This window comes from Bidens hawaiensis, unplaced genomic scaffold (assembly GCF_021521415.1).
Source record: "Bidens hawaiensis isolate Kalapana, Puna unplaced genomic scaffold, B.hawaiensis_p1.1 tig00017853_1, whole genome shotgun sequence".
Lineage (NCBI taxonomy): Eukaryota > Viridiplantae > Streptophyta > Magnoliopsida > Asterales > Asteraceae > Bidens > Bidens hawaiensis.
In genome coordinates this window covers 518282-545192 of record NW_027492690.1, presented here as the reverse complement: position 1 = coordinate 545192, position 26911 = coordinate 518282, and the positions used below count along the sequence as shown (strand labels likewise).

The following is a 26911-nucleotide window of genomic DNA, read 5'->3' as shown; positions in this document are numbered from 1 at the left end:
ATTTAATATATTGCAACACTAGTGATTGTTTTTTTGGTGATTAGCTCGTGAGTCTACTGCCATCAATCATTATTACATAGTGGAGTTTTGATATTTGTTTGCAAAAAGGTCTACTGTCACCACCGATTAATCAATTAATTTTGCAATAGTGTATTGCAAAAGTCAACCACCCATCATCATCATTCGACAGGAACAAGTCAGTTAATAGAAACAGAAGTCGTCGCTTGTTTCAGGTTCGTGTTTTGATTATTTTTGGGGTTATTAATTTCTGTTCCGTTATACTTCTCGTTTGTTTCCGCTGCACATTTTCGTTTTAGAAATACCGTTGTATTGTATTGATTTCTGTTGCCCTATCCGACTCCTTTCGGGTCAGCCGCGTACACGTAATACCTAACACATTCATCATTTCTCGCAACGACGGTGAGCAAATCATTGAGATCACACCAGTCTTCAAATCGCTAACACCATTGTCCTCTTAAGGAAATGTGTATGTGGGATAGGTAGAAGGTGTGTTTCATTTTTGGCCCGTCTAGTTTAGAATGATATAACTGTCAGCTTATGATATATATTATAATAGTAACAGGCTAGGTGCCGTCATTGGACATAACGTCGCTTATCTATTCAACCACCATCTCCTCTATCACGATCACTATCTCCTATAACTTGTACACCACCACCTTCTTCGGAAACCGCAACATCCTCCAACAATGTCATCTCTCCACCACTATCGTCACCGTCAAATGAGGCTCCTACTAAATCCTATAAAACCACAAAGCTTGCCAACCAAAGGTAAGGGGGTGATGAAGAAGATATTACCCACCCCGTGCCTAGCACAATTTGATATAAAGAGGGTACTTTGAAGTAGTTTTTTCTTTTCTTTATATTGAAATATATTATGATTTAGTTTATAAATACGTTCTAGTTGCTTTTGGGAGGTTATTGTAAACACATCATGGCTTACTCGTAAAAGTGCCGTGTTGTTTTAGTTTCTGTTTGTGTTTGAATGCAACGGATTGCATCCTTGTTTAGATATTTAGATATGTATTAGTTATAAGACATCACTATCATTCATAATTATATCACTAGTCATTTTACTGTATTTGTACATATATGTAGGTATATTGCATGTATGTATGTGTGGATAATGTGATTTAACATTGTTGGACATGGTGGCTGGGACAATATAGGCAAGTTGTTGCTTTCTAATAACCTAAAGTTTATAGTGATACATAAAAGTCTTATAACACTTAAAATTTTGAAAATGATCTTTTTAGTATCAAACATTAAAGATCTTTTGTGTAAAACCAAATTGTTACACAAAACCAAATTGTTTATGTGAGGCGCCCAAATACTTCAAATTTAAGGTGGCTAGTTAAAACACCTACTCGTGACAAAAATTAGGGGGTTTCGGGTTGGGTCATAAGGTTTTTTTATTTATTTTTGATGGGTTTCCTTTCGATAGTGGAATGGTAATAACTAGGTGGGTTACTATCCCGTCAGTGATTCAAACGGTCGTGAAAAAAAATTGATTTGTTTTAAAACAGTATCCCCTATCGAATTAATTCGTCCAAGATTCTATTTTATACAAAACTGTGGTTAATCATTAATCTCTATTACATATTTCTTACATATTTCCAAAACCACGTACACTTTATGGACATTTATAAAATATTACCTTTCTTGTAATAACTAATCAGAAGCTGACTTTTATATTATATCGGATATTTTGTAAATATCCTCCATTTCAACATCACACTTAATTATCATTAAACAAGTTAAGTTAACATTAAAAAAATCGTCTTCCAGAACAGTCATCATGTGATCATGATAATCGATACTAATAAGTTACTTCTAAGTTTTGAAAAACTTAATAGTTGATAAAACAATAAATTTACTCTTTTTTTTTTGTATCTAACCAATATTTAAACAAAGCCTTAACAGTAAGTTTACGGGTTAGTTTGGGATACAACCTCCAACCGTATGTGCAGGTCAACCGGATGGTTTGACAAGTTGTTATGTTTATCTTGTTTAGCTTATTTGTTTCGAAGTGTGTTTATGTAATTATTATTTTAACTAACTGAGTATTTTATGGCATTTTTATTAAACAGCCATATAAAAATTAAAGTTTAAACATAACAAAATACTCCTTTTATTTAAGGCTCAAAAAAATTTCCGCCTTCGACTCAAAACTTTTTTACTTTCTTGGAGCTGGCCCTACGGTACCGATTGGTAACGGTATCGAATTCGGTACCGATTTGGTATCGTCGGTACCAAGTTTTAGTTTTTGGTATCGGTACGGTACCGGTATGTCCCGATTTTTGCACGAAATACCGGTGCCGAACCGATACTGGTATTTACCGGTCCGAACCAAGCATTTCAATACCAGTACAAAATATTTTGAATTTTCAGGATCAAGATTTTCGGGATCTGTATCGATTACTACCGATGCCATAACAAGTGCATCCCTATGTCAAATATAATAATCCTTTTCATAGGAAAAATCTGGAATAATTATTATATAGTCCATTCATTTAACTAATACGGAATCAAGTTTGTTTAATTGTTTAATATATTTTCTATTCGGACATTGTTCATTGTTTTAATATAAAATATATTACAATAATTAGCTTTACCTTAACATTTACGAATGGCCATGTTTATAAGTATATGGGAAAACTATTTGAAAACGTCTAGAAGGTCGACTTAGACAGATATATGTCCTTTTCACTCTTTTTCTTGAGAAATAATTGTTTACGAAAGAAACCATGTACAAAAATATCATAGTTATGCTTAATTGTAATTTATATAATCAAGAAATTGTTATAAAACTAGTTTAATAGCAAATTAAACGAGAAGAAATATAGGGAGAAAGGGATCTAATATTTCGTTGATCCAGTATACAACACAATGTCAATGATATATGATGTGGTATATATTGGAGTAAGAAACCTAATCATTCTATAACTATAACAACCATTTGAATAACATGACAAGTACAATATTCAATTTGTCCATAAATTTGTTGATAACACGAGTATATCTACCACACTCTCTCTTGGTTATCGACTTAATACACTTAGATATGTTATTTCATTAAAAATCTTATCAAGAAAACTTAATAGGAGAAAGTCATAACTAAGGGATAATAGTGCAATGTGTATTGTCTCCCATTGATTTTCTAGATCATGTATATTGTCTCATTAAAAATCTTACTAAAAACAACCAACGACACAACTTGGAGAACGGGAAAAGAATGCAACTTGTATAATGCTCACCCTCATTTTAATATGTATCATTTAAGTGATTAGTGTCGTCGGTAAAAGTTGCACAGAACTTTTGTGGTTAATAATTCGCCACCCGATTCCTTGATGCATAATTCTTTACATTGAATAATGTTGTATGAACTTAATGTGAGACTTTCGTTGCCTCCTCTCATAAACATATAGCATAAGATCCCCAACCATGTGTTTATTGAGTCCCATTTACATGATTAACAAAACTTGTTTCAATTGATTAGAAAAATATAAGCACATATCTTTTATAGGCATGTCTGACTAGCAAAACATTAATGCATTATTTGCAATTTACTATGGACCAAAATTTTTTAATTCTTTCATACAAGATGATAATATGATCATATTCTATCAAGTAATGACAACCTTTAATGTATTTAAAGGATGAGTCTTTTTCATCAAATTATATGAGGTGTTGGTTAAGGTTTAGGATCTTATGATCTTAGGTTTAAAACATAACTAAAGGGAGTTATTCAACAATGGTTTGTTTTCTCGATGGTGTTCCTAGGTGAGTCGGACATAAGTAATCAAAATCAGTATGGACGGTTGCATCTCGTCTCAGGAAGGCTCACACGTATACTAGGGGTCGTTTTAAATGTTGTTAAAAAAAGATTTTCAAAATCTTTTAGATGACAACCTCTAATCTAACAACAATTACATTTTTGGTCATATGTCTTGATATCCTTGATAGTTGATAAGTAATTATAATTAAGCTCTCAACTTTGAATTTATACGTGCAGCTCTAGTGTTACTAAATATATCCTCAATTTTAAGTTTTTATTTGACTTTATCGACAATAATGCACTTTATTGTTTCACACATTTTCTTGGCTGACCAATTTAAATTTTGCATTTATGTTACAAGACTTATTGACTTAAGACTTTCATAAATAAAGTAATATTTCTCTTAAAATGTATGTTTTGATTTTATGTTTATTGGCCCACCCAAGATTATAGAATATAGACCCTGTGAGATGGATTCGGGTCGGATGTTGGATAAACAAGATGCATGAATCTTCTAAGATAATATAAAAGAGTTGTATTTGAATCATATATAATATAAGTATTTATTTATTTATGTATAAATAATATTTTCAGTCATGAAAAAAAACAAATATATCATAGTCATACTCGACCACGGGGTGAATGTGATAGGTGATGTTGCGGGTTTTGTGTGATGGGTTGTAATAGTCCAAAACCATATGTCAATTTTTAACAGTGACGCCAAGGAAAAACAATATATTGAAATTCACCTCATTATGCAATAATTTATAGTGCTTTTATCAAATATCCCCAAAAATATATAATTAATCTCCTAAGCATTAATGCTTTTAGTTTAAAAGTATCAAATCTAACTGTTAATTATTTACCTTAAATTGTCGCATTATTTTAGCCCTGGGGTGTTTCCAAATACTTGTTTCGGATGCCATTTGATAGACAAGTGTTTAAAATAGACCTAGTAGACTAGTACGGTGCTACACCAATGCACTTATAAAAAAATAGTCTTACCAGTTAGCTTTGACAAAGATGCAAGAACCGATGGTGTTCATAGTTAGATATGACCATTAAAAGTTTCTGGTCATGTCTTTTGATTTGACGAATGCATCGGTGTTATGCATGTGCTTGATTAATATAATCTATAAATTGAATTTAGACAGTTCATAATCGTATTGATCAATGATATTTTGATTTACTCGAAAAGTAAGGAAGAACACAAGGAACATCTAAGGGCTATTCTCGAGCAGGAAATAGGAGAACTTTATGCTAAGTTTTCAAAGAGTGAATTTTGGGTAGGAAGATCCAATTCTTCAGACACGTGAAACTCCCACTATAGCTATAGTTTATTGGCGTTACGTGTATTATAGTATGTTCATTAGAACTTCTCAAAAATAGCTACCTCATCATTTACTTTGTGTGAGAATAGGGTATACGGGTTAAGTTGTTTTTAATCTAAGAAAGACGACAAAGTCTAGGCATAGATGATATTGATCCGTTTTTTAAAAGTAAATTGAAGATTTTTTAAAGATATATATAATAACACATTTCTCGCTTCTCATTTATAGTGTCTTTGAAATTACAAGATAACACTTATTATTATTATTATTATTATTATTATTATTATTATTATTATTATTATTATTATTATTATTATTATTATTGTTGTTGTTGCTTTTGTGTATCACAATCAGTGTATAACACTTTGCAAACCTTAATTACGTTTTTTCTAATGTTCTTGTATTTGACAACAAAAACAAGTATATTGACAATTTAATCACCATAAATTTATAAAAAATAACTCTGGATAGTTAATTATTCTTGTAATCTTCTACTGATCAACATTTGTTTAATCATCAAATCAAAAGAAAGATTAAGAACGACATATAAAGGCTTTTTGAACTACAAGTAACTACTTAAATTCTAGGTAGTGGAGTAGCATTTTATATTGTCAAGGGTCTATAGCTCAGTGGTAGGCATTTGACTGCAGATCAAGAGGTCACCGATTCGAACCCGGTTGGGCCCTTTAATTTTCAATTTTTATTCAATTTTTGAGAAATGATCTTCAGGCAGTTATTTTAGAATTATATTTTACTAGACATTTCATAAGGAATAAAGGTTGATCATAGAACTTTGGTGCTAAATTCAAGTCGAGGCAGCTCTCGTATACCCTGGATCCACAGATAACTTAGCTTTATGGATACGTTGTTGAATAAGCAAGTCACACTTGAACTCTCACAGCTCAAAATCAATCTTTATAGATATTGCTCTACACTACTAGACATGTTTGTCTTGAGTTTTTAAAGTAGACGAGTCTAGCTTAAGCATGTCAATCTCGAGTTTTACGATAAAACAACTTTAGCTCATGGCAGTATTTTAAAGTTTGCGGTTATTTTTTAAGATACTTACCAAACTGACAAATAAAACCAAATTGTAGTTCAGTTTAGTCTGAAATGATAAGTTTGATTGTCGTACGTGCAATATATCTTTGTGATCTACACATCCATTATCATATTCCAAAAGAATTAAACACTAAAATACTAAAACTTAATCACAGTTACAACAACAGTATGCGGAAATCAAATGATAAAGCAAGACCAAGATAACTTTCAAGGTGAAATCTTGTGGACAACTTAAAACATGTAACGGACGCTTGTGGTTTCATTCACCATCCCATCAGTGTTCCTCTGACTTTATCAACTATATCCAGCTTCGCTCGGTTGCTGGTTAACGGATGCCCACGGGTTTCATCCAAGCGGAACCTGTACACCTCCCATTCTCGTTCTGATGTTGAGTGCCTTCCAACCTCAGCCTGTAACACAACCAAACAACTACAAAGGTTATTTTTCAACAAGTCAAAAAATTGTAGACACAATAATTGTTTATTAAACCTCCTAAACCTAAATAGGGGGGAGGGGGGTGTGTGTTCATGGTCCAGTTGGCCGGTTTTGACGAAAATTTAATAATATATGTTAAACGGCATTCCCTCGAAGTTTATATTATTACTTAATTATCTAATGATAATGGCACGCTAATTATTTACAAAAAAACTGTACAAATGTGACCGGACGTATTTAAGGTCAACCCAATCCGACAAAATACATGTTTTTGACACGCTACTCAACCATGAAAATTGGCACGTGGAAGTTATGGAGTAACCATAAAAACTGAAACGTCCCTAGAAAAGACATTTTTGGTTTCATGGGACACCCCAAAGTTCCAAGTGGCAAATTAGGCGGTTATATGAATTGGTAACGGTCCAAAGTGGTGATTGTTTTTGCTACCAGTGCCTAAACTTTGGTACATGTTTCTGTAACCAGAAAAGGTAATAGTGTTCAAATTTAATATGATCAACAAATTATATCATCAGCCATTACCATGGTGATCTAAATTTTCGAACAAAACTATTTATAGGCGGTATGCATTAAATATATAATTTATATCCGTTTCTTTTTTAGTTAATTTATAAATGCAGATTAAACTACTACTCACAGAGAATATGCATATTCCGAGTGTCTTCAGTGCAAATGTGACATCATAAAAAACACGTGGTCTTCCCTTCCCCGAAAGCTCAACGGGATTAGCGACCAAAAGTTCTGTATCGGGGCCACGGTTTGTGATGATGACTCTCAGTGGATGTAGCATTTCCTCCTTTAACCGGGAACAAAATGTAACCTGGTTCTCGATATCTATAATCTTTTTCCCGTCATCTTTTTGGATAAATAAATCCAAACTCCGGTACCCTTTAACACTAGTAGAGATCCTTCCGTATGCAATCTGAATAAGAAGTATGGAAGTTATTCATTTGAAAGTAAAAATGACCAAAATCCCGTGCAAGGCATATGACTGATATAAAAATTTCATTTTATGAATCATTTATTATTTATTAATTTCAAGTCTTTATATTTTACTAAAATTACAAATTAACACCAAAACATAATAATCTTCATATTTTTATTAGATATATGCATACATTTTATGTCTTTTATTATTCATGACATTTTCCGGTTTTTAAAACCGGTCTGACCAGTGAACCAGTAAGGCGACTAATTCCAAAAATATTGGTTTCGACTCTAACCATTTAGACCCAAACCACAAATTCAACATATTGACCTGACCCATAACCCAACCCGTCCACCCCACCTATTTAAAATATTATATGGCGGGAATAGAATACCCGAATATTGCAGTCCTTGGAGACCTTCAAAATATCATAAATGAGCGCTTTCTGATCAAGGCATTGTATTTGAAGCAACGTATGAGCCGGGCTCATTAGATTATCCACATTAATAACCGCCTTCTTAACATCTGAAACTTCTTTGCTAAACAACTCATCAGCAATTTCTTCTGATATTGAAGAAAACCCTTGGTAGCATTTGAACTCGGGGCCTGCTAACTGAAGCTCACAGCTGATACAACATTCCCCTAACACACCACTAAGATGCTCACATGTTTCTTCTCGTCTAATTTGCGTGTGCAACATGTCCCTACATTTAAGGGTCTATATTATAAGTTTAGAATCAATATACAAGACCAACAGATATACAAAGAGACTTACAAATGATCGGTTATAAAGACAAGGTCCAACACCTTGCCTTCTGGTGTAGTCATGACTTTTAAACCTTGAATTGTTAACTCGAGCTCGCAAAGTACTTTTGTGACATCTGTGAATTTGCATTTTTGTATTAAAATAAGTGAAGTAAGTTTCAAAATTGAAATTGAAATCAAAACAATAACATTGACAGTTATTTACCGTGAATTAAGCCTTGGCGATCGAGGGAGAAGACCTTTAAGACATATAATGGAGGTAATGTAGAACGATCGGGTAACTGGTTCAAATAAAATGAGGGCAGAAACGATGGGCAGCAAGATAAGAGCCTGTTTTTCAAGCTCGCCCAGTCGACTTTCAGTGAGATTGGACGTGAAACGACCCACAATATGACATAGCACCACTTCCCGTCTGTAGAGAAATCTAGTAACACAGATATAGAATAATAAAAACCCCATAAGTTATTGTATGCTATTGATCAACTATATATAATTTCAATGAGATCTATTACAAACTAAATCAATTCTCACAATTGTGATCGCAATAATTACAATAAATCTAACTAATATATTATATCTAATATATATCGTTAAACACCAAAGAACTTGTAGCCTTGCGGTATCAAGTTGTAGCAAAGGTGTTCAATTCCTCCTCATGTGGTTCAGGATTGAGTCAGTTGTTTAAATAAAAAATATACTGCTAAACGTAAACAACTAAATCGATTTTTTTCTCACTTATACCAAAGCTATTGATGGCGTCTAAGGAGGGTGGATGCAGTAAACTCTAAACCATATATAACCGGACATTATATAAAAAAAGGGAAAATTCTCAAAATAGGTATTTATGATTAGGTTTTTCAGGTTTTAGGTGTCATTTTTAACATATTCTTAAAATAGGTATTATAAACTAGTCGTGACGAATAGTTTATGATTATTCACGAGTAGTTTGTATAACCAATTAAAACTTGTCACGTGTCTATAAACTAACCGTAACGACCTGTTTCACTAATAATCTACTCGTAAAGATTAAGTAAGTTTAAACCCTCGTAATCAGCGCCACACGAGTAAATAAGATATTCTTTAGTCGCGACGAGCAGATTATAAAACCTTAAGAGTCGCGAGTATTTTATCAAACTAACCACGACGATGAGTTTGATTACCAAATGCATCTAACTGGTTTGTTTTACAAAACACTAACTGGAATGGTTAGTTTCTTTGGTCAACTAGTCTTTACGAGTAGATACAGGTCAACGACTACTTTATATCCATTATACGAGTATTTTGTTGGTAACTAACACGTCTCGATAAGTTTATCTGGTAAACATTACGCTTACGAGTAGTTCATTTGTAGTTAACTCGTCGTGACTACTTTACCTTATTTATATTCCCAATACGAGTAATTTATTGTTACTCAACTCGTTCTGATAAGTTACCAGATTTACATTAACCATACGAGTAATTTATGGGTAGTTAACTCGTCTTGTCTACTTTACTTTGTTTACATTCCTATACGAGTAGTTAAGTAGTAATTAACTCATCTTGGCTAGTTTAACCCGAACCCGGTTCCCGGAACCGTTTTGTTTAATACCCGGGTTTTTAATACCTAAACCGTACCCGACCTTACCAGTAGGGTACTGATAGGGAATGCATTTTGGCACTAAAACCCGAACCCAAACTGGACCTGATTTGTATCCGGTAATACCCGAAAACCTGAACCGGTTCCATACTCGGAACCGGGTTTTTCCAAAACCCGAAACCAAGTATTTCAAATGCCCGATGTATACCTGAAAAATACCTTAAAAATACCCCTAAAAAGTTCAAACTTTTAAAAAATCCAATTTATACCCGAAAAAACCTCGGAAAAAACCTGAAAAAACTCGTTACTATGGTTTTCTCAATACCCGAACCCGGTTCCATACCCGAACCCGGGTATTTAAAAAACCCGATTTGTGCACCTCTAGTCACGACTAGTTTATAGCAAGATATAGACAAGACGAGTTAACTACCAATAAATTACTCGTATGGTTAATGTAAATCTGGTAACTTATCAGAACGAGTTGATTAACAATAAATTACTCGTATTGGGAATATAAACAAGGTAAACTAGTCACGACGAGTTAACTACAAATGAACTACTCGTAAGCGTAATGTTTACCAGATAAACTTATCGAGACGTGTTAGTTACCAACAAAATACTCGTATAATGGATATAAAGTAGTCGTTGACCTGTATCTACTCGTAAAGACTAGTTGACCAAACAAACTAACCATTCCAGTTAGTGTTTTGTAAAACAAACCAGTTAGATGCATTTGGTAATCAAACTTATCGTCGTGGTTAGTTTGATAAAATACTCGCGACTCTTAAGGTTTTATAATCTGCTCGTCGCGACTAAAGAATATCTTATTTACTCGTGTGGCGCTGATTACGAGGGTTTAAACTTATTTAATCTTTACGAGTAGATTATTAGTGAAACAGGTCGTTACGGTTAGTTTATAGACACGTGACAAGTTTTAATTGGTTATACAAACTACTCGTGAATAATCATAAACTATTCATCACGACTAGTTTATAATACCTATTTTGGGGATATGTTGAAAATGGCACTTAAAACCTGAAAACCCTAATCATAAATACCTATTTTGGGAATTTTCCCTAAAAAAATATAGATTCTCATGATTCAATCTAAACAGAATCTAAACTGAAGATAGCAAAAGTTATTAAAAAAATATAGTATTATTAAGCTAACAATTACAGTAAAACAGTGAACATGTATCAGTATGACAAAGAAAGTAAATAGTAAAGAAGTATAATATATAAATTATAAAACAAGAAGTATGTAACATAGGACGGCCACCAAAATTATGTAAAAACTAAGCAACACAAAACATATTAAACCCTCAAAATCGTTAAACATATTGATGCAAAAATAAGCAATCACTTAACCGATATCCACAAATGATTCAATAAACAGAAAAACGTACACAAAATCAGATAAGAGTTTAACAAACTAACTATTAACTAACCTCCACGGGTGACATAGAGTCCAAATTCCAACACATTCCGTACGAGGTCACACCCAAGGCCAGCCTTATCGGGACAGTTAACCGTCACAACAGTCGGCTCACCGGAAGTCTTACCTTCCTCGATCAAAACGACGTCGTCCGATGACATGCCCATTGGTTTTAAATTTTTAGTTTTCACCACCGACGACTAAATCCAGTTGAGAGTAACCGGAATGTAGTCGGAGGCGGCGTGTTGTTGTTTTATTGTTTTAACTTTTAAGAAGAGAAGAGAAGAGAAGAGAAGAGAAGAGGAGAAGATTAGAGAATTTAGTTGGGTGTGTTGGTTTGTGTGGATTAATGATGGGGGTGTAGTTCATTCATGTGGCGGGTGGCGGCGTCCCATGTGGGCCCCCATGCTGTGTGGTTACCACGTCAGCGGCTGCACTAGCCGACATACTAGACGTATCCTTCCAGGGTTATTATTATTAAGATATATGCGGTTGTGACTCATTGTCGCTCTGGCCAAATAACTACTTGTGTCACTTGATTTTTTTTTATTTTTATTTATGTTTGTTGTTAACAGGGCGTCCATACCGCTCGTTGCTAGAACTTGTTCGTCCCTCGCTCGGAAATTGCTTGAAAAATGCTCGCTCGGTTGAAAACGAGCCGCTATGCTCGGTTCGATTTGTAAACGAGCCAAGCAACGAGCAAATGTTTGCTCGGTTCGGTTCAGCTCGAATTTTTTTAATCTATTTTATATATAATTATATATGAACAAATATATAAATATATAGACAAAACACATAAATATAAGCATACAATTATTTTTACCCCTTAAAAATTTTCATATTACGTCAATTTTATAAATTTATTTGTTCGATTCAAGTTTTTAGAATACTAGAATTTTGTTTACATGATCATTATATTTTACTTCAAACTTATTTTTAATAAAAATTTATAATATATTACATGTTTTTCTTAAAAACTATTAATTTATTTATAAAATATATTATTTACAACCTTCAACTTTGTTTCTTATTAAAAGTTTTAAAATGAAAAATAAATAAATAATGCTCGAAATTGCTCGATGTTCGATCGAATAATGCTCGATTCGATTTTGGTTCGTTTCGGTTTTCTCTCGGTTCGAATTTCAGCCGTTTCGTTCGGTTCAATTGTAAACGAGCCAAGCAACGAGCAACCATTCGCTCGGTTCAGCTCGGCTCGTGAACAACCCTAATTGTTAAGATGATGTTATTTTAATTTGAGTGGTATTGTTAAAAACGTCTGTAAAAATAAAAATAAAAAATGCAAACCTATTCGGTTGTTGTGTGTGCCAGACAACCATCATTGAAACGGTATATATATATATATATATATATATAGAGGATTATGAGAGAACTCCATTTTATAGAGAGAACTAAATAACTAATAATGAAGTATTTTTAATTTAATTAAAAAAAATATTTTTAATTTTTTTTTTCTTTCATCCTTCTTATATATTGTTATTCTTCACCACAAAAAAATATAAAAACAAAAAAAAACAAAAAAATAAAAAAAATTAACGAGTAATGCATATATGCAATACACCGACTTTTTTTATAATGCATATGTGCAATAGTGTGCATTTTGATATTTGAAATAGTGTTGAATAGCATATATATAGTTGTTTGTATTGTATATTTGCAATAATGTTATATTATATACAAAAATTAAAAAAAAATCGATATAGTGCATATGTGCACTAGTGTTGTATTACATATATGCGATAATGTGTTTTGCATGCAATTATTAGTGTCGTATTTGCATATATTTAATAGTGTGTATTGGATAATACAATTGTGTTGTATTATATGCAATAAAACACTATTGTATATATGAAATAGGCATTAGTGCACATATGCACTATAGTAATACACTGACAAGTTTTTTTTTCATCTTATTAGGAGGAAAGAAAAAAAATCACAAAATATTTTTTTAAAAATAATTAAAAATAATTATTTAGTAGTTCTCTAGTTCTCTCTTTAAGAGGAGTTCTCTCTAGATCTCCCCCCTATATATATATATAGTATCTTTATATATAATTAACTAGCTTTTATCCCTCGTATTACGGGGGTTGTTTTATATTATTTGTTCTAATATTTAATTTTTTGAATTTATATTTTTTTTATTGTATAAAAGTTAATAATATACTTATGATTTGATGATAAATTGTTTCACAAATAAATGAGATGCTATAACCCGGTTTAAAAGCTATATGGTTTTGATGAGACCCAAGACCCATTAATTTTTTTACTATAAAATTGTTTTTTTAATTATAAATCATATTTATGAAAGTTAATAATATACTTATGGTTTGATGAGACCCAAGACCGTTTCACTATCAAATTGGCTTTTAATTTAAGTAATATATATATCTTTTTTAAAATAAATAAGATATTAATTTTTAGTATATCCTATTTTATAGGATTTTTATATCAATAATTTGGTGAGAATAATATTTAATTTAATGAGATGTTATAACCCGTTTAAGGAATATTTGGGTTTGGTAAGACCCATACCCATGAATTTGGGTCAAATGCATGAGAAACCTCAATTTAAAAATCAAGCAAATCTGGTGACTCCAAAAAAAAGGGAGCAACAACATCGCGACACGTAGGATTTTTATGTCTTCGTTTATATATATTATTATAGATATAGATTCTTTATAAACATACTCGTTTTTCACATGGGGATCGTATTTTATATTTATTTTCTTAGCTTATATTAAACTTGAAGATAATATAATATTTATAATTTTATTAAAGAAATCAAATGTAATAAAATAAAAAAAGAATTACACGGATAGTAACAACGAATGCATGATATATAAGTTACATTTGTTTCATTATTGGTCTCCACTGCTCACTCGTGACATAATATTTTTGATCCCTCATTGCATTTCCATCAAACTTTTCTCGTGGGTATATATAGATGGTTTGTTTTGCCCTTGATGCTTAAAGTTGAATAAGATAAGTGATGTGGGATTAGATAGATAGGGTTAAGTTTTGCCTTCGTCCCACCCTCTCGAAACCCTTCAGATTGCTCATGATCCTGCACTTTTCTGTCATTTTCAAGCAATCCTTACACTAAACTGAAAGTCCCATCGTGTTCCTCTGCCCTTAGTGAACTCCAGATTAACAAAAGCATCCCCATTACTCATTCCAACTAACTACCCCATTTTAGATTCGTAATGGTAAGCAAAAAAAATGATGTTACAATAAAAATAAAAAATTAGATGCTGATGTTAAATTGAACTTTCAACCATTTTAGGACAAAATTAGATGTAGATGTGATTAAAATGATAAGTAGAACGCAAGTTTATGTGAATTGATTGTTTATTTGCAATTAGTTTCCAAGATAGAATGATGGCTGAAAGAAAGAAAAAAGTGAATTGGAAGAAAACTGAAGTTAGGACTTTTAAGAGATTTGGCATGATCATGTTAACACTTGGCATGCCCTTGTCGTACCTTAATCATGCACATAATCAAGATCAGGAAGTTGGCACATATGCAGAGTTAAGGATTTAGAGTTCACAACCAGGTTTCTAGGTATAACTAATCTTAAGGGGTGCTTGGCCTAGCTTTTTTAGCAAAGCTTATAGCTTTTTTAGCTCATTTGGTGTTTGGTTTAGCTTTTTTAGCTTAGGCTTATAAGCTTTATATAAGCTAATTTGTAGAAGCTTATTTGAAGATGGTTTTTTAGCTTATTTGAAGAAGCTTATTTGCTTAAGGGGGTCAATTACTCATTTGCCTTTAAATGGTGATGGATTAATAATATTGAAATAACTTATAACTATAACAAATGAAAAATGATGGATTTAACAATTTATTAAGATGTATAATCAACTTGTAGAATATAAGGTGTTGTTTGTTTTTCAGAGGTAAAATGTCAGAAGACTGCGAAACCACATCTGCCAACATCTGTAGCAGAAGAGGTGGACCAAAACTCTGCAGTCTGCAACAAGAAGACTGTTTGTTTTTTAACATCTGCAGACTGCTAAAATAAGCTGAAATTTAAATAAACTGAAATATAAATAAAAAAGGTCTTCAACATCAAAATTTAAATAATAGTCAACAACACTGAAATAATATTCATAATACCACAAACATTTTTTAAATCGTTTATTCCGTATTTTGCATTAACTGCTCAGCAATTTCATCGCTTAACTGAGTCATATATTCCCGATCTGATGCAGTGCCAAGTGCTTCAACCTCGTCTTCATCAGCATCAATTTGCCCACGACTATTTCCAATCGACACATTGGGTTGATCGTATTGTGTAAACAACTCATCGTCCAAACCTTGTTTCCTAATAAAATTATGTAGTGCAAAACATGCAACGGTAACGTTCCTTTGTGTTTCCAATGGAAATGGTGCCATCCTCTTCAATATAGGGAATCTTGCTTTCAAGACACCAAAAGCACGCTCAATGACGTTTCGAAGTTTTGCATGTGCATGATTAAATTTTTCTTTATTGGTTAACGCACGTCTCCGACGAAAATCTCCAAGCCAATACCTCACATTACGATATGGAGCCATAAATCCTCGTATGTGTGCATACGCGGCGTCACAAATATAGTATTTCTCTGTAAATATTTTCAATTAATTACAATATTAAACTAACATAGAAATAATTAACAAACAATAAAAATACCTGATGGTGGAAATGGGAATGGCGCGTGTGGATCTAATAATGCCTCTGATAATATTCTAGAATCATGTGCTACCCCTTCCCATCCGGCCACAAGAAAAGTAAAAATCATGTTAAAATCACAAATTGCTAATACGTTTTGATAACAATCACCCTTTCCCCTTCCTCTATATAAATCTTGTTGCCTAGTAGGAATAACAGCATGTATCAAGGTCCCATCAAGTGCACCAACCGCTCATTTAAAAATCTTTCGTAGCCTCTTATTATGTCCCGGAATGTTTGGATTCGGATTGAAAGAAGTTGGTACTATCATATCTTTGGCGAAAAGCATCATTTTATCCAACACTTCATGAAAGAATTTATGAATTGTTTGCTTTGAGTGTTGAAATCTACGCTTGATAACCACGTAACGTTGGTTATGGCCGATTATCATCAAAAACATAGCCATCTTTTCCTCAACCGAAACATGTTTACTATCCTTTAACGAATAATTTGTTCTAAAATGTGCACATAGTCGAACAAATGATTCACGGGACATGCGTAACAATTCAACGCATTGTTTGGGATTTCCTTGCAATAACTCTAACGTGTATTTATGTCCCGTCATTGACGAATCATTGTCTCGTTTTCGTTTCAAACCCCTCTTCCAAAGAAAGCGGATATACAAGTACATAACAACTACCAGAAGTATTTTCTCATCATTATTCATTATGAACCTGTTAATAAAACATAAACAACCATGTCATAAAGCATAAACAACCATTATCATAAAGCATAAACAACCATGTCACATAGCCATAAAATAACATACAATGTGTTAAACTTAACCAAAAAGCATAGAATGTTTTCAACATAACTAAAAAACATACACCAAAAACAAATAATGTTTTCAACAAAACAAAAACTACTTCAAAAGTCCTAAATTTTTAGCCGTCATCTCGATCCACCCTTTTAACACGACGGGAACATTTGGCAATGCCATCCACGCCTCTCTCATGTCCGTGGACATTCCAAAAATATGAAAAGCAACCAAATATAGAGGGTCCGTCGGCTCTAACCCAACCAAACTTAACTTCTCAGAACACTCAACAACTGTTGTAACTACCGGGCGTTTTTTTTCAGGTTTTTCCCTAGTCAAATGTAACAAAGCATTTTTCATGTGAAGTGCTAAATCCTCAAAAGTGACAGATGATGATGGTTTTGAGGTTTTAGCCCTTTTGGGGGTAGGCTCGGGAGTAGGCTCAGGAGTAGGCTCAAAAGTAGGCTCGGTAGTAGGCCCGGTAGTAGGACTAGTGCAGGCATCATCTTCTGTGTTGTCTATAATCATCAGTTGTTGGACCGATTGGAGCCGATGACAAGAGGATGATCCAACCACTGATGTTTGGGTTGAGGTCCACTTGCGATTCCCCGTGGCAATGTTCTCATCAAACAGTTGTGCATGAAGTTCAGGAAATGCTAATGGAGTTGTTTTTAAGGATGCCGCTTTCGAATGCCCCTAAAAAAATAATGGTAGATGTTAAAAAATAAACTAGGGGTGGACTTTAAGGTAGAGGTAGATGTTAAAAAATAAAAATATATGAACATACCTTCTTAAAGTCTTCCCATTCCTCGTTCGTTAAGGTAAAGGTATTTGTTTGAGGGTTGTAGATGTTGCCGGTTTTGTTTTTCAAATACAACCATCCTATGTATTTGGCTTTAAGATTATCATAGGCGTTTTTGACTTGTTTTTGACTCAAATCCAATCCAAACTTTTCCTTAAGAACCCGTATTACCTTAGCCCACGATTCTTTGTGCAAACTCAACCCTTTTTTACCCACAGCGTTTTTCTCTTCAATGCATGTTTCTAATAAACATTTTATTTGCTCATTCGACCAATGTTGTTTCTCTACCATTTTTATGATCAACTAACAAGAAACAACAATTCTATTAAAACAACAATTCTATTAAAACAACAATTCTGTTAAAAAAACCCATTTTGACTCTTCAAAAAAGTTATTAAATGATTAGTAGCTAAAATCTGTCTTTATGTTAGCAAATGTCAAAACAGAGCAACCTTTCCCCAAGTATTCTCAATGTTTATTTTAGCATCTCATTCCACTTTTTGACCTAGAGATCAGTAAACAAATTCATTCACAGAATCACAGATAATGCATGTCAAGAAACATTACAACCTCACACATCCGAAAAAATAAAGGAACCAAATTCAACACCAACATTATCGTTTAGTATTATACATCTTTAACACAGGTTACAGATATTAACTCAATTCATCACAAAATGTGAAGTCACAAAGCTTGATGCAACCTACAAAGTGATAACTTTATCATCCAACGAAACACAAAAAGAACATTTCCAGCAGCAAACAAATTCATCCTCAACCAAACTAATGCATGTCAAGAACCACATTCAAATGTATAATTCATTCATTAACTCAAGATATTCAAGTAAAACAAGCATTATGTATACATTCGAAGAAAATCATCCTCCCACTATATAAATACAACCTATAAAGTGATAACTTATCATCCAACAAAAATCTTAAGTCACAAAGCATCATCACTACAACAAAAAACAATATGAAAAAATTCATTCACAGATAACGCAAGTACTTCAATTCAGAAACCACTTCATCCTCAGCCAAACTAATGCATGCCAAGAACCACATTTAAACAACCACATTTAAACGTTAACGCAAATTAACACCAGCATTATCATTTCACCACCAATATTATCATTTCAGTATTATAGATTTCTAACACAGATGACAGTTATTAACTCATTTCATCACAAATTGTGAAGTCACAATGCATCATCAATATCAGAAAACACAGTATCCAACAGCAAACAATTCAACCACAGATAATGCAAGTATTTCAATTCCGAAACCATTTAAACTATAATGCAAATTCAACACTAACATTATATCATTTCATTTCAGCATTATAAGTTGTTATTTAACACAGATGACAATCATTTCATCAAAATAAGTTTTAAAATTTTATATCATCAATATATTTAAGTCAATAGAGTCAACATGCAGCTCTGTATTAGATTGCAGAAGTAATACTTAATTAATTAACAGTCCAACAACCGAACCGAAACCGATCGTAACCGCGTATTATGTATACCTGACACAGACTTAAATCCGAGGCCCAGGAAACTCGTTTGGATTTCTGCAGCCCTCGCATGTTTAGAAATCAATCAAATCAAATATTAACAGTTTGGATTAGCGAAATTGATCTGGTTAATCGATTGAAATTAGACCGCGTGTATGAAAATAACGAGTAGAAAACCCTAATTATAGTTACGTTCTAAAACCCTAGGTTGAGTAACGTGTTGGTGAAGGTTCGTTCGTTTTAGCGAAATGGAATGTGAAATCGGTTAAGGATTTGGAACGATGATCTGGTTATGGTGGATTTGGATCGAACGGTGGCGGTGGTGGCCGACGGTTGTGGCGGACGGTGGTGGCGATAGGCAGAAGCTAGGTAATATATAATAAATAATAATTATTATAATAATATTAATATGAGATGAAAATTGAAAAGACAGATGTCGTACAACACTAAAATGAAAAGAATAGAAAGAAAGCATACCTTCAAGAAGATGCCGGCTTGGTGAGTGGAGCGGACGGCGGCCGGCGGTGTGGAGGTAGCCGGCTTGGTGAGTGGAGCGGACGGCGGCAGTGGAGAGGAGGAGGAGGAGTGGTTAGGGTTAGGAGGAGGATGATGATCGGTCTGGGAGAAGAGGTTAAAGAAGTAATAATACCAACACTTCTGGGAGAAGAGGGCGCGCAGGCGTTTTTTAATGAAACGTCTTCGAAAAAACAAACACACTGCAGAGCCCAACGTCTGCGCGCCCTCTTCTCGGTGCAGACAAAAGAGGTGGAGAAGTGCTTCTGAGGAAAAACAAACAGCACCTAAGTTAATCAAAACACTTAAAAAAAGCTTATCAAATGATATAAAATAAGCTATAAACTTCAAAAAGATATAAGCATAAACACAAAAATATAAGCTAGGCCAAACACCCCCTTAGTGGTCATTTAAAGGAAAGAAACGCATATATGGCAAAAATGGTAGTGGTTAAACTCAAATGTTTTTGTAAAAACTATATTGACTTCCTAGAAATTTAATCAAAAATAAATTAGGAAGACTCTAGCATACATGATTATACCTGATGAGTTGCAATTTAGTTTTTTCGAGGATGGGTTTTAAGTATTACATATGTCAGCCATCCTTCATAGTTGCATGTATACAAAAGATGTCTGCCATTTGTGTAACACTGTAAAGATTAAAAAAAATGTTTGACTATTGACATTTGGAATTTAGGTAACAGTTCAGTTACATGTGAAACACCCACTTCATACATTCATAGACAACAAGTAGAATTTGAGAGAAGTCATCGTGGGGTAGACATTGGAAAAACAATTGATGAATGTTTACTAGAATATAGAATTAAAAACATTTTCACAACTTTGGTTGATAACGCTAGTTCTAATTTCGTGGCACTCGACTTTTTGAAACAGATATTTCATAATTCCAACATGTGTCTTTCTTAAATGGTAAATGGACCCATATGAGATGCTTTTAACCCACATTTTAAACTTAGTGGTGCAAGATGGAATTAAACATTCGGTAGATGGTTATGTGGATTAGACAATCACCTTCTAGCCAAGATAAATTTAACAAGTTTGTTAATCTTAAATTTGTCTAGCTTAGAAGGTGATTGTCTAATCCACCTAATTTATTCAACCGTCATATAAAGATGTTTAATTCTAAATTGCACAACTAAGTTTAAAAATTTGGAATATCTAATGTGTGTTCGTTTACCACTTAAAAGACATGTAATTATAAAATATTGTTTTCAATAAGTTGATTACCACGTAATTAGAACTGTGAAAACGTTTTCAGTTACCCGTTCCAATAAATATTTCTCAAATGCTTTTTCCAATGTCTATCCATGTAATTGGATTGTTGACTTGAAGTCTAAAGTCGGTGGTCCCCTACTAACTTTTTTCTAATAAACTGACCAGGTTCTGCTTTCTGATATATATAGAAATTGTATACATCTTTTGTAGTTATGGTTCTAAATGGAACCATAAAGGATATTTGACGTTTACTCGTCTAATACCTAAACCCCATCCATTCGATAAAAGTAAACGACAGCTCATCAAATATAATCATCTAACCTAGAGCATTCGTAATTTCTTTTTCATTAAATTTCAGTCATGGTCATCTTATTTTCTTCAAACATAATTTGTGTTTGTTCCACTAGCTTCTGTTTTTAACCATATATTTCTTTAAATAACAACTAAGATTACTCGTACCTTAAGTATAACCATGATGTGCATGGCAGCCTACTTGTTTCTTTTATTATCTTTTCCTTCGTCGACACTCACTCGCTTTTCTTCATTCTGCTTCAATTCCCTTTTACTCTCCTTTACGTCAACTGGCAACAGTAGGTTTTTTTTTCCTACATGCGAAAAGCCCACCTTCAATTCGACGAACCAACTTCCTCTTCACCAGCCCAATAACAGCCCACTTTAATCTTAGCATCTCAACGATATTATATTTGGACCTCACCTATGTACTTCCGAACAGGGGTGTTCTCCGGGCTTGTTTTTCGGGTTTCGGGTTTTTTAGGTTGGGTTCTTTAGGTTCCAAAGTTTTAAATATTGACCCAAAACCCAACCCAAATCTCTCACGGGTTTTTCGGGTTCGGGAAATTCGGGTTCGAGTTTTTTTGGGTTGGTTTAATCGGGCTTCGAATATCCTAGAAAACAAAACAAAAAAATTTAAAAAAGTACAATGATAAAATTAAAACCTGTATTGTTTTTTTCATAACGCAAATAATCAAATAAGAAACCAACATAACTTGATAAAACAATTCAAAAGAACAGTAAAACTAACTCGAACCATAATCGTCTTCAGTCGAGAGTGATTTGGTTGTTCAATTATGATTGCTAGTAATAAAAGGAAAACATAAATTAACACTAAACAATCGACTCATAATAGTTGGAATAACAACAGTCGATTAGGGCCAAATTCTGATATATATAGTGTCTAAGACTTATCCTATTACACCTAAAAAATATATTTAATTTCAAAACTAAAATGGTTATTCGGGTTGACCAGAAACTTATAAATCAAACCTGAGAACCAACCCAAATTACTTCGGTTCAGGTTCGCTTTTCTCGGATCGGTTAGTTCGGGTTCGGGTACGGGTTTTCTCAAGTTAAGTTTCGGGTTTCGGGTAGAAGCGACAACATCATCATCATCATCATCGTACTCAGTATATCCCACCAATAGCAAAGCTATAAGTCTAAAGGGTTGACGGGTGTAGGGCGGCCAGACCGAAGCCCGCCCCGGTTTATATTTCTTGTTCAATAATTTACAAACCTAGACTAGTCTCTATTAAAACAATGCTATGTACTTGTAATCATTGTCACTCAATAAAAGAAATAAATAGTTGCCACCCGTGGACGTAGGTCAGTTTAGACCGAACCACGTTAAATCCTCGTGTTCGTTATTGATTTCGTGTTTGTGTTTGGTTCGTGCGTGCGTTTAATCCTAACAAGTGGTATCTAGAGCTTAGGTTTGGATCACACGAGAACACATTGAACCAGCTCCGCTCGTCGTCGCCGCACATGAAGTCGGAGCTAGGGTTCCGTCATATTCGGCTGGTCCCCGTCACGGTCGGTTAGGGATTGTTCCCAGCCACTGACGTTCGTTTTGTGGAGGTTCTGTTTCGAAAGTTGAGAAAGCCGGCAGTCTACGCCGTCGCCGATGGTAGGGTTCCGCTGTGCCGGAATTCTTTTTTAATGCCACCAGTATAACCACCGTGGGTCGCCGCTTAGCCGTAAGGGTTCGAGCATAAGTGAAAGGTCGGAACGTTGAATCAAGATCCTATTTTGTGAAGAACTGTTGTTAATCAGATTGAACATTAACGAAACTAAGAACCAATGTCAACCGCGTTTGTCAGGTTTTTTCGTTTCAGTTAAAGTTTCAGTTTCTGATTTTCAGTTCGTTATTCCGCTGCAAAGTTTAAATAGGTTGATTGTTTTAACAGAGTTCAGTAGAACAACCGTTAAGTTCAGGCTCGTGCCATTGTTGTGTCTGTCTATGTTTTTTATCAAGTTTTTCGTTTAGTCATTGTTATGGCAGAAGACGGAAATGTTTCAATACAAAAGTTTAATGGACAGAAATTTGGTTGGTGGAAGATGCAGATTGAAGCGCTTTTTTGTCAGAAAGACTTGGATGTAGTGCTTGAGGATGAAAAACCAGAAATGTTGTCAGAAGCAGAGTGGAATAAGTTAGACAAGAAAGTCAGGGCTTATACTACATTGTCGTTGTCGGAAGATGTGGCGTTTAACGTCATGAAAGAAACTACAGCCCGGTTTATTATTTGAAGTCTAAAGGGCTGACGGTTTATTATTTGAAGTCTAAAGGGTTGACGGGTGTAGGGTGGTAAAACCGAAGCCCGGCCCGGTTTAAATTTCTTGTTCAATAAGTTACAAACCCTAGACAAGTCTCTATTTAAACAATGCTATGTACTTGTAATCATTGTCACTCAATAAAAGAAATAGTTAGTTGCCACCCGTGGACGTATGTCAGTTTAGACCAAACCACGTTAAATCCTCGTGTTCATTATTGCTTTCATGTTTGTGTTCGGTTCGTGTGTGTGTTTAATCCTAACACTTGCTTAATTCTATTCCACCGATCAAACGAGGAGCCATGTAACACTGCAAATTTAGATATAAACAAAATAAGTATCGGTTCAAGTGACTTAATTTGCTAATAAAATGCCTGAAACGAGGGTTTAATACACATGAAATTATGTATATTTATGAGCATATCATAAATCTTATACGATCTGTATGTTAGCTTAGACTTGACGGGTTAATTCAGTCCACTTATACAAACAGTGTATATGTCATACGGTTTATATGACAGGCATGCAAGTAGTGTCCGGAAGCTAGGGATGGCATCTTGCTAGTAGGACTCCTTTACATTGGCGTGTACCTGGCTAGGAACAAGAGAGCCATGTGTTTCACCTTTCTTAACTGTTTATTTCCCTTTTGTACTTTTATTACTTTATAATTAAACTAGTTTTTGATAAAATAATTATGGTTTGATGATAAATTGTTTCACAAATAAATGAGATGTTATAACCCGGTTTAAAAGTTATATGGTTTTGATGAGACCCAAGCCCCGTTTATTTTTTTTACTATAAAATTAGTTTTTTAATTATAAATAATATTTATGAAAGTTAATAATATACTTATGGTTTGATGAGACCCAAGACCCGTTTATTTTTTTTACTATCAAATTGGTTTTTTAATTTAAATAATATATATATCTTTTTTTAAAATAAATAAGATATTAATTTTTATTATATCCTATTTTATAGGATTTTTACATCAATAATTTGTTGAGAATAATTTTTAATTTAATGAGATATTATAATCCGTTTAAGGAATATCTGGGTTTGGTAAAACCCATATCCATGAATTCGGGTCAAATGCATGAGAAGCCTCCATTTAAAAATCAAGCAAATCTGGTGACTTCAAAAAAAGAGAGAGCGACCACATCGCGACACATAGGTTTTTTATGTCTTCGTTTATATATATTATAGAAGATTATCTTTTCTTCTGCATTTTTTTGATTATTTTGCAACACACTATATAACTCATAATCATTTTGCTAAAATTTGTATAGACTGCTCTTAGATATAAGTTAGTCATATAAATATCACATTATTTATCAGTGTCCAATAATATTTGTATTTGTATATATATATTAACTTTCAAAAAAAATTATATATATTTTTATTTAAAGTATGTCGATATATATTTTATGGTAGGAATTTTCCTCAACAGTTTTCACCTCTCAATTTATTGTAGACTGGTAAGTGGTCCTAGTACTTGTTTTAATCCTATGTGAAGTATATAAATGTTGTTTTGAGTGAATCTATGTTTTCAGTTTGTCAACTTGTGCACTTCACTCTATGCATTGTATCGTGTTCAAATCTATGTTTTCAGTTTGAGTGAATCTATGTTTTCAGTTTGGCTCTTCCTGGCACTCTTTTTCCCGCAAAGCGGGGACTTCTGCAATAAAGTTGGCCAAGACCTGACCTTTTATGGCTGGTCTTGGCTTGTACTTTATCGCGTATTCTCCCAAATCAATTGCCCATTTGGCTAGACGCCCTGACAACTCGGGTTTGCCTAGAACGTTTGCAAGTTTGAAGTTGGTGAGAATGGTGATTGGGTGGCCTTGGAAATATCGTCTTAGCCTGCGTGAAGCCTGTACAAGCGCTAAGACTAATTTTACCAGGGTGGAGTACCGGGTTTCCACGTCTGTTAAGACGCGGCTTACATAGTAGATGAGCATCTGGATGCCTTTTCGTTCTACTAGTAAGACTGCCCCGGTTGCTCTGTCTGTGGCGGAGAGGTAGAGAATTAATTCCTCCCCCACTTCTGGTGCTGTGAGCGTTGGGAGTTCAATCAAGCGTGACCGAATCTCTTGAAAAGCTGCTTCCGCTTCTGGTGTCCAGCGGAAGTGCGTTTTCTTCAAGCAATTTCTCAATGTTGACACGAATGGGAACGACCTATCCGCATGATTTGCCAAAAAGCGGTTAAGTGCGACTAGTCGTCCATTCAGTGTCTGAGCCTGTTTGATGGTAGCAGGTGATTTCATTTTCATAATGGCTTCGACCTTTTCAGGGTTCGCTCTGAAGCCATCTTTGGTAACGATGACTCTTAAGAACTTCCCTTCTTCCATCCCAAAGGAACACTTGCTCGGGTTGAGCTTCATGTTTATCTTTCTGAGCGTGTTGAAAGTTTCTTCGATGTCTTTCAACATCGCCTCTGGCTCGAGGCTTTTGATGACCAAGTCATCCATGTAAACTTCCAAGTTCCTCCCGATTTGGGCATGAAACTCTTTGTCCATCAGGCGTTGGTATGTGGATCCAGCATTCTTTAGTCCGAATGACATCATTTGGTAACAAAATGTGCCATCGGGCGTCCGAAATGCGGTTTTATCCTGATCGTCAACAGCCATGTGGATTTGATGGTACCCTTTATACGCATCAAGGAAACATTTACGGCGAAACGGTGCTAATGAATCTACCTTAAGGTCAATTTCGGGTAACGGGCAACAATCCTTGGGGCATGCTTTGTTTAGGTCTTTAAAATCTATGCACATGCGCCATTGTTTGTTGGATTTTGGTACCATGACGGGATTTGCAACCCATGTTTGAGATGGTTGGTTTAGCCATTTTTGGTTTGGGTTTAGATGAGACGGATGCGATGCATACCTGGGGAATGCCCGTGATCATCGCGACGCCCTCAGCTGTTGGCCATCCCATCATACTATGGACCGAAGACACCACGGCATTAAATCTTGCCATCCCGTCTCTCCCGAAGAGAATGTCGTATGTTTGGTGTGGCTTCCTCATTACAACAAAGTCCCCGTCTTCCGTGCGGGAGTACTTCCCGTCCGTGAGAGTGACGGGGAAAGATAAGATTCCCAAGGGGGTGTTTGTGCTGCCGTCGAACCCTTCCATCGAGGCGTAAACTGTTTCTAGGCGTTCCTTGTCTTCGTCGTCTAGCTTGTCGAAGAACTGCCAATACATGACCGTTGAGGAAGCGCCATTATCAGCAAGGGTGCGGGAGGTGATGTAGTGCCCTAGATGGCTTTTGATGACTATGGGGCCTTCTTTGTTGGGCCCCCCTGGCACACGCGGGAAGCGCACTTCTGCTTCCTTCCACGCACTTGGCTCTGTTGTTCGTCGTTTTCTTCCGCTGATGTTGTCGTGAACCATGTGAATGCTGATGTCGACGGGCTTCCTTCCATTGCCCTTGTACCGATTGTCTTTCCTCCCTCCGTTC

At 34.5% G+C, this 26911-nt stretch overlaps 1 protein-coding gene across 1 annotated transcript; it reads right to left on the bottom strand.

Moving 5' to 3' along the window:
* Positions 1 to 6272: 6272 nt before the first annotated feature.
* Positions 6273 to 11621, bottom strand: LOC143554780 (ACT domain-containing protein ACR9-like). Its single transcript, XM_077044467.1, has 6 exons — positions 11359 to 11621; positions 8541 to 8759; positions 8346 to 8451; positions 7965 to 8274; positions 7280 to 7564; positions 6273 to 6599 (listed from the first exon to the last, which is right to left on the bottom strand). Exons 1-6 carry the CDS (start codon positions 11510 to 11512, stop codon positions 6453 to 6455), a joined length of 1221 nt encoding a protein of 406 aa, XP_076900582.1. The 5' UTR covers positions 11513 to 11621; the 3' UTR covers positions 6273 to 6452.
* Between the last annotated feature and the right edge of the window lie 15290 nt (positions 11622 to 26911).

Excerpts from the sequence above, each read along its gene's own strand:
- LOC143554780 (XM_077044467.1), bottom strand. The coding sequence starts at position 11,512 with ATGGGCATGTCATCGGACGACGTCGTTTTGATCGAGGAAGGTAAGACT. Across the intron at positions 8,452-8,540 it reads TCGCCAAGGCTTAATTCACG|ATGTCACAAAAGTACTTTGC; the intron begins GTAAATAACTGT and ends GCAAATTCACAG. Across the intron at positions 8,275-8,345 it reads GTCTTTATAACCGATCATTT|GGACATGTTGCACACGCAAA; the intron begins GTAAGTCTCTTT and ends CCTTAAATGTAG.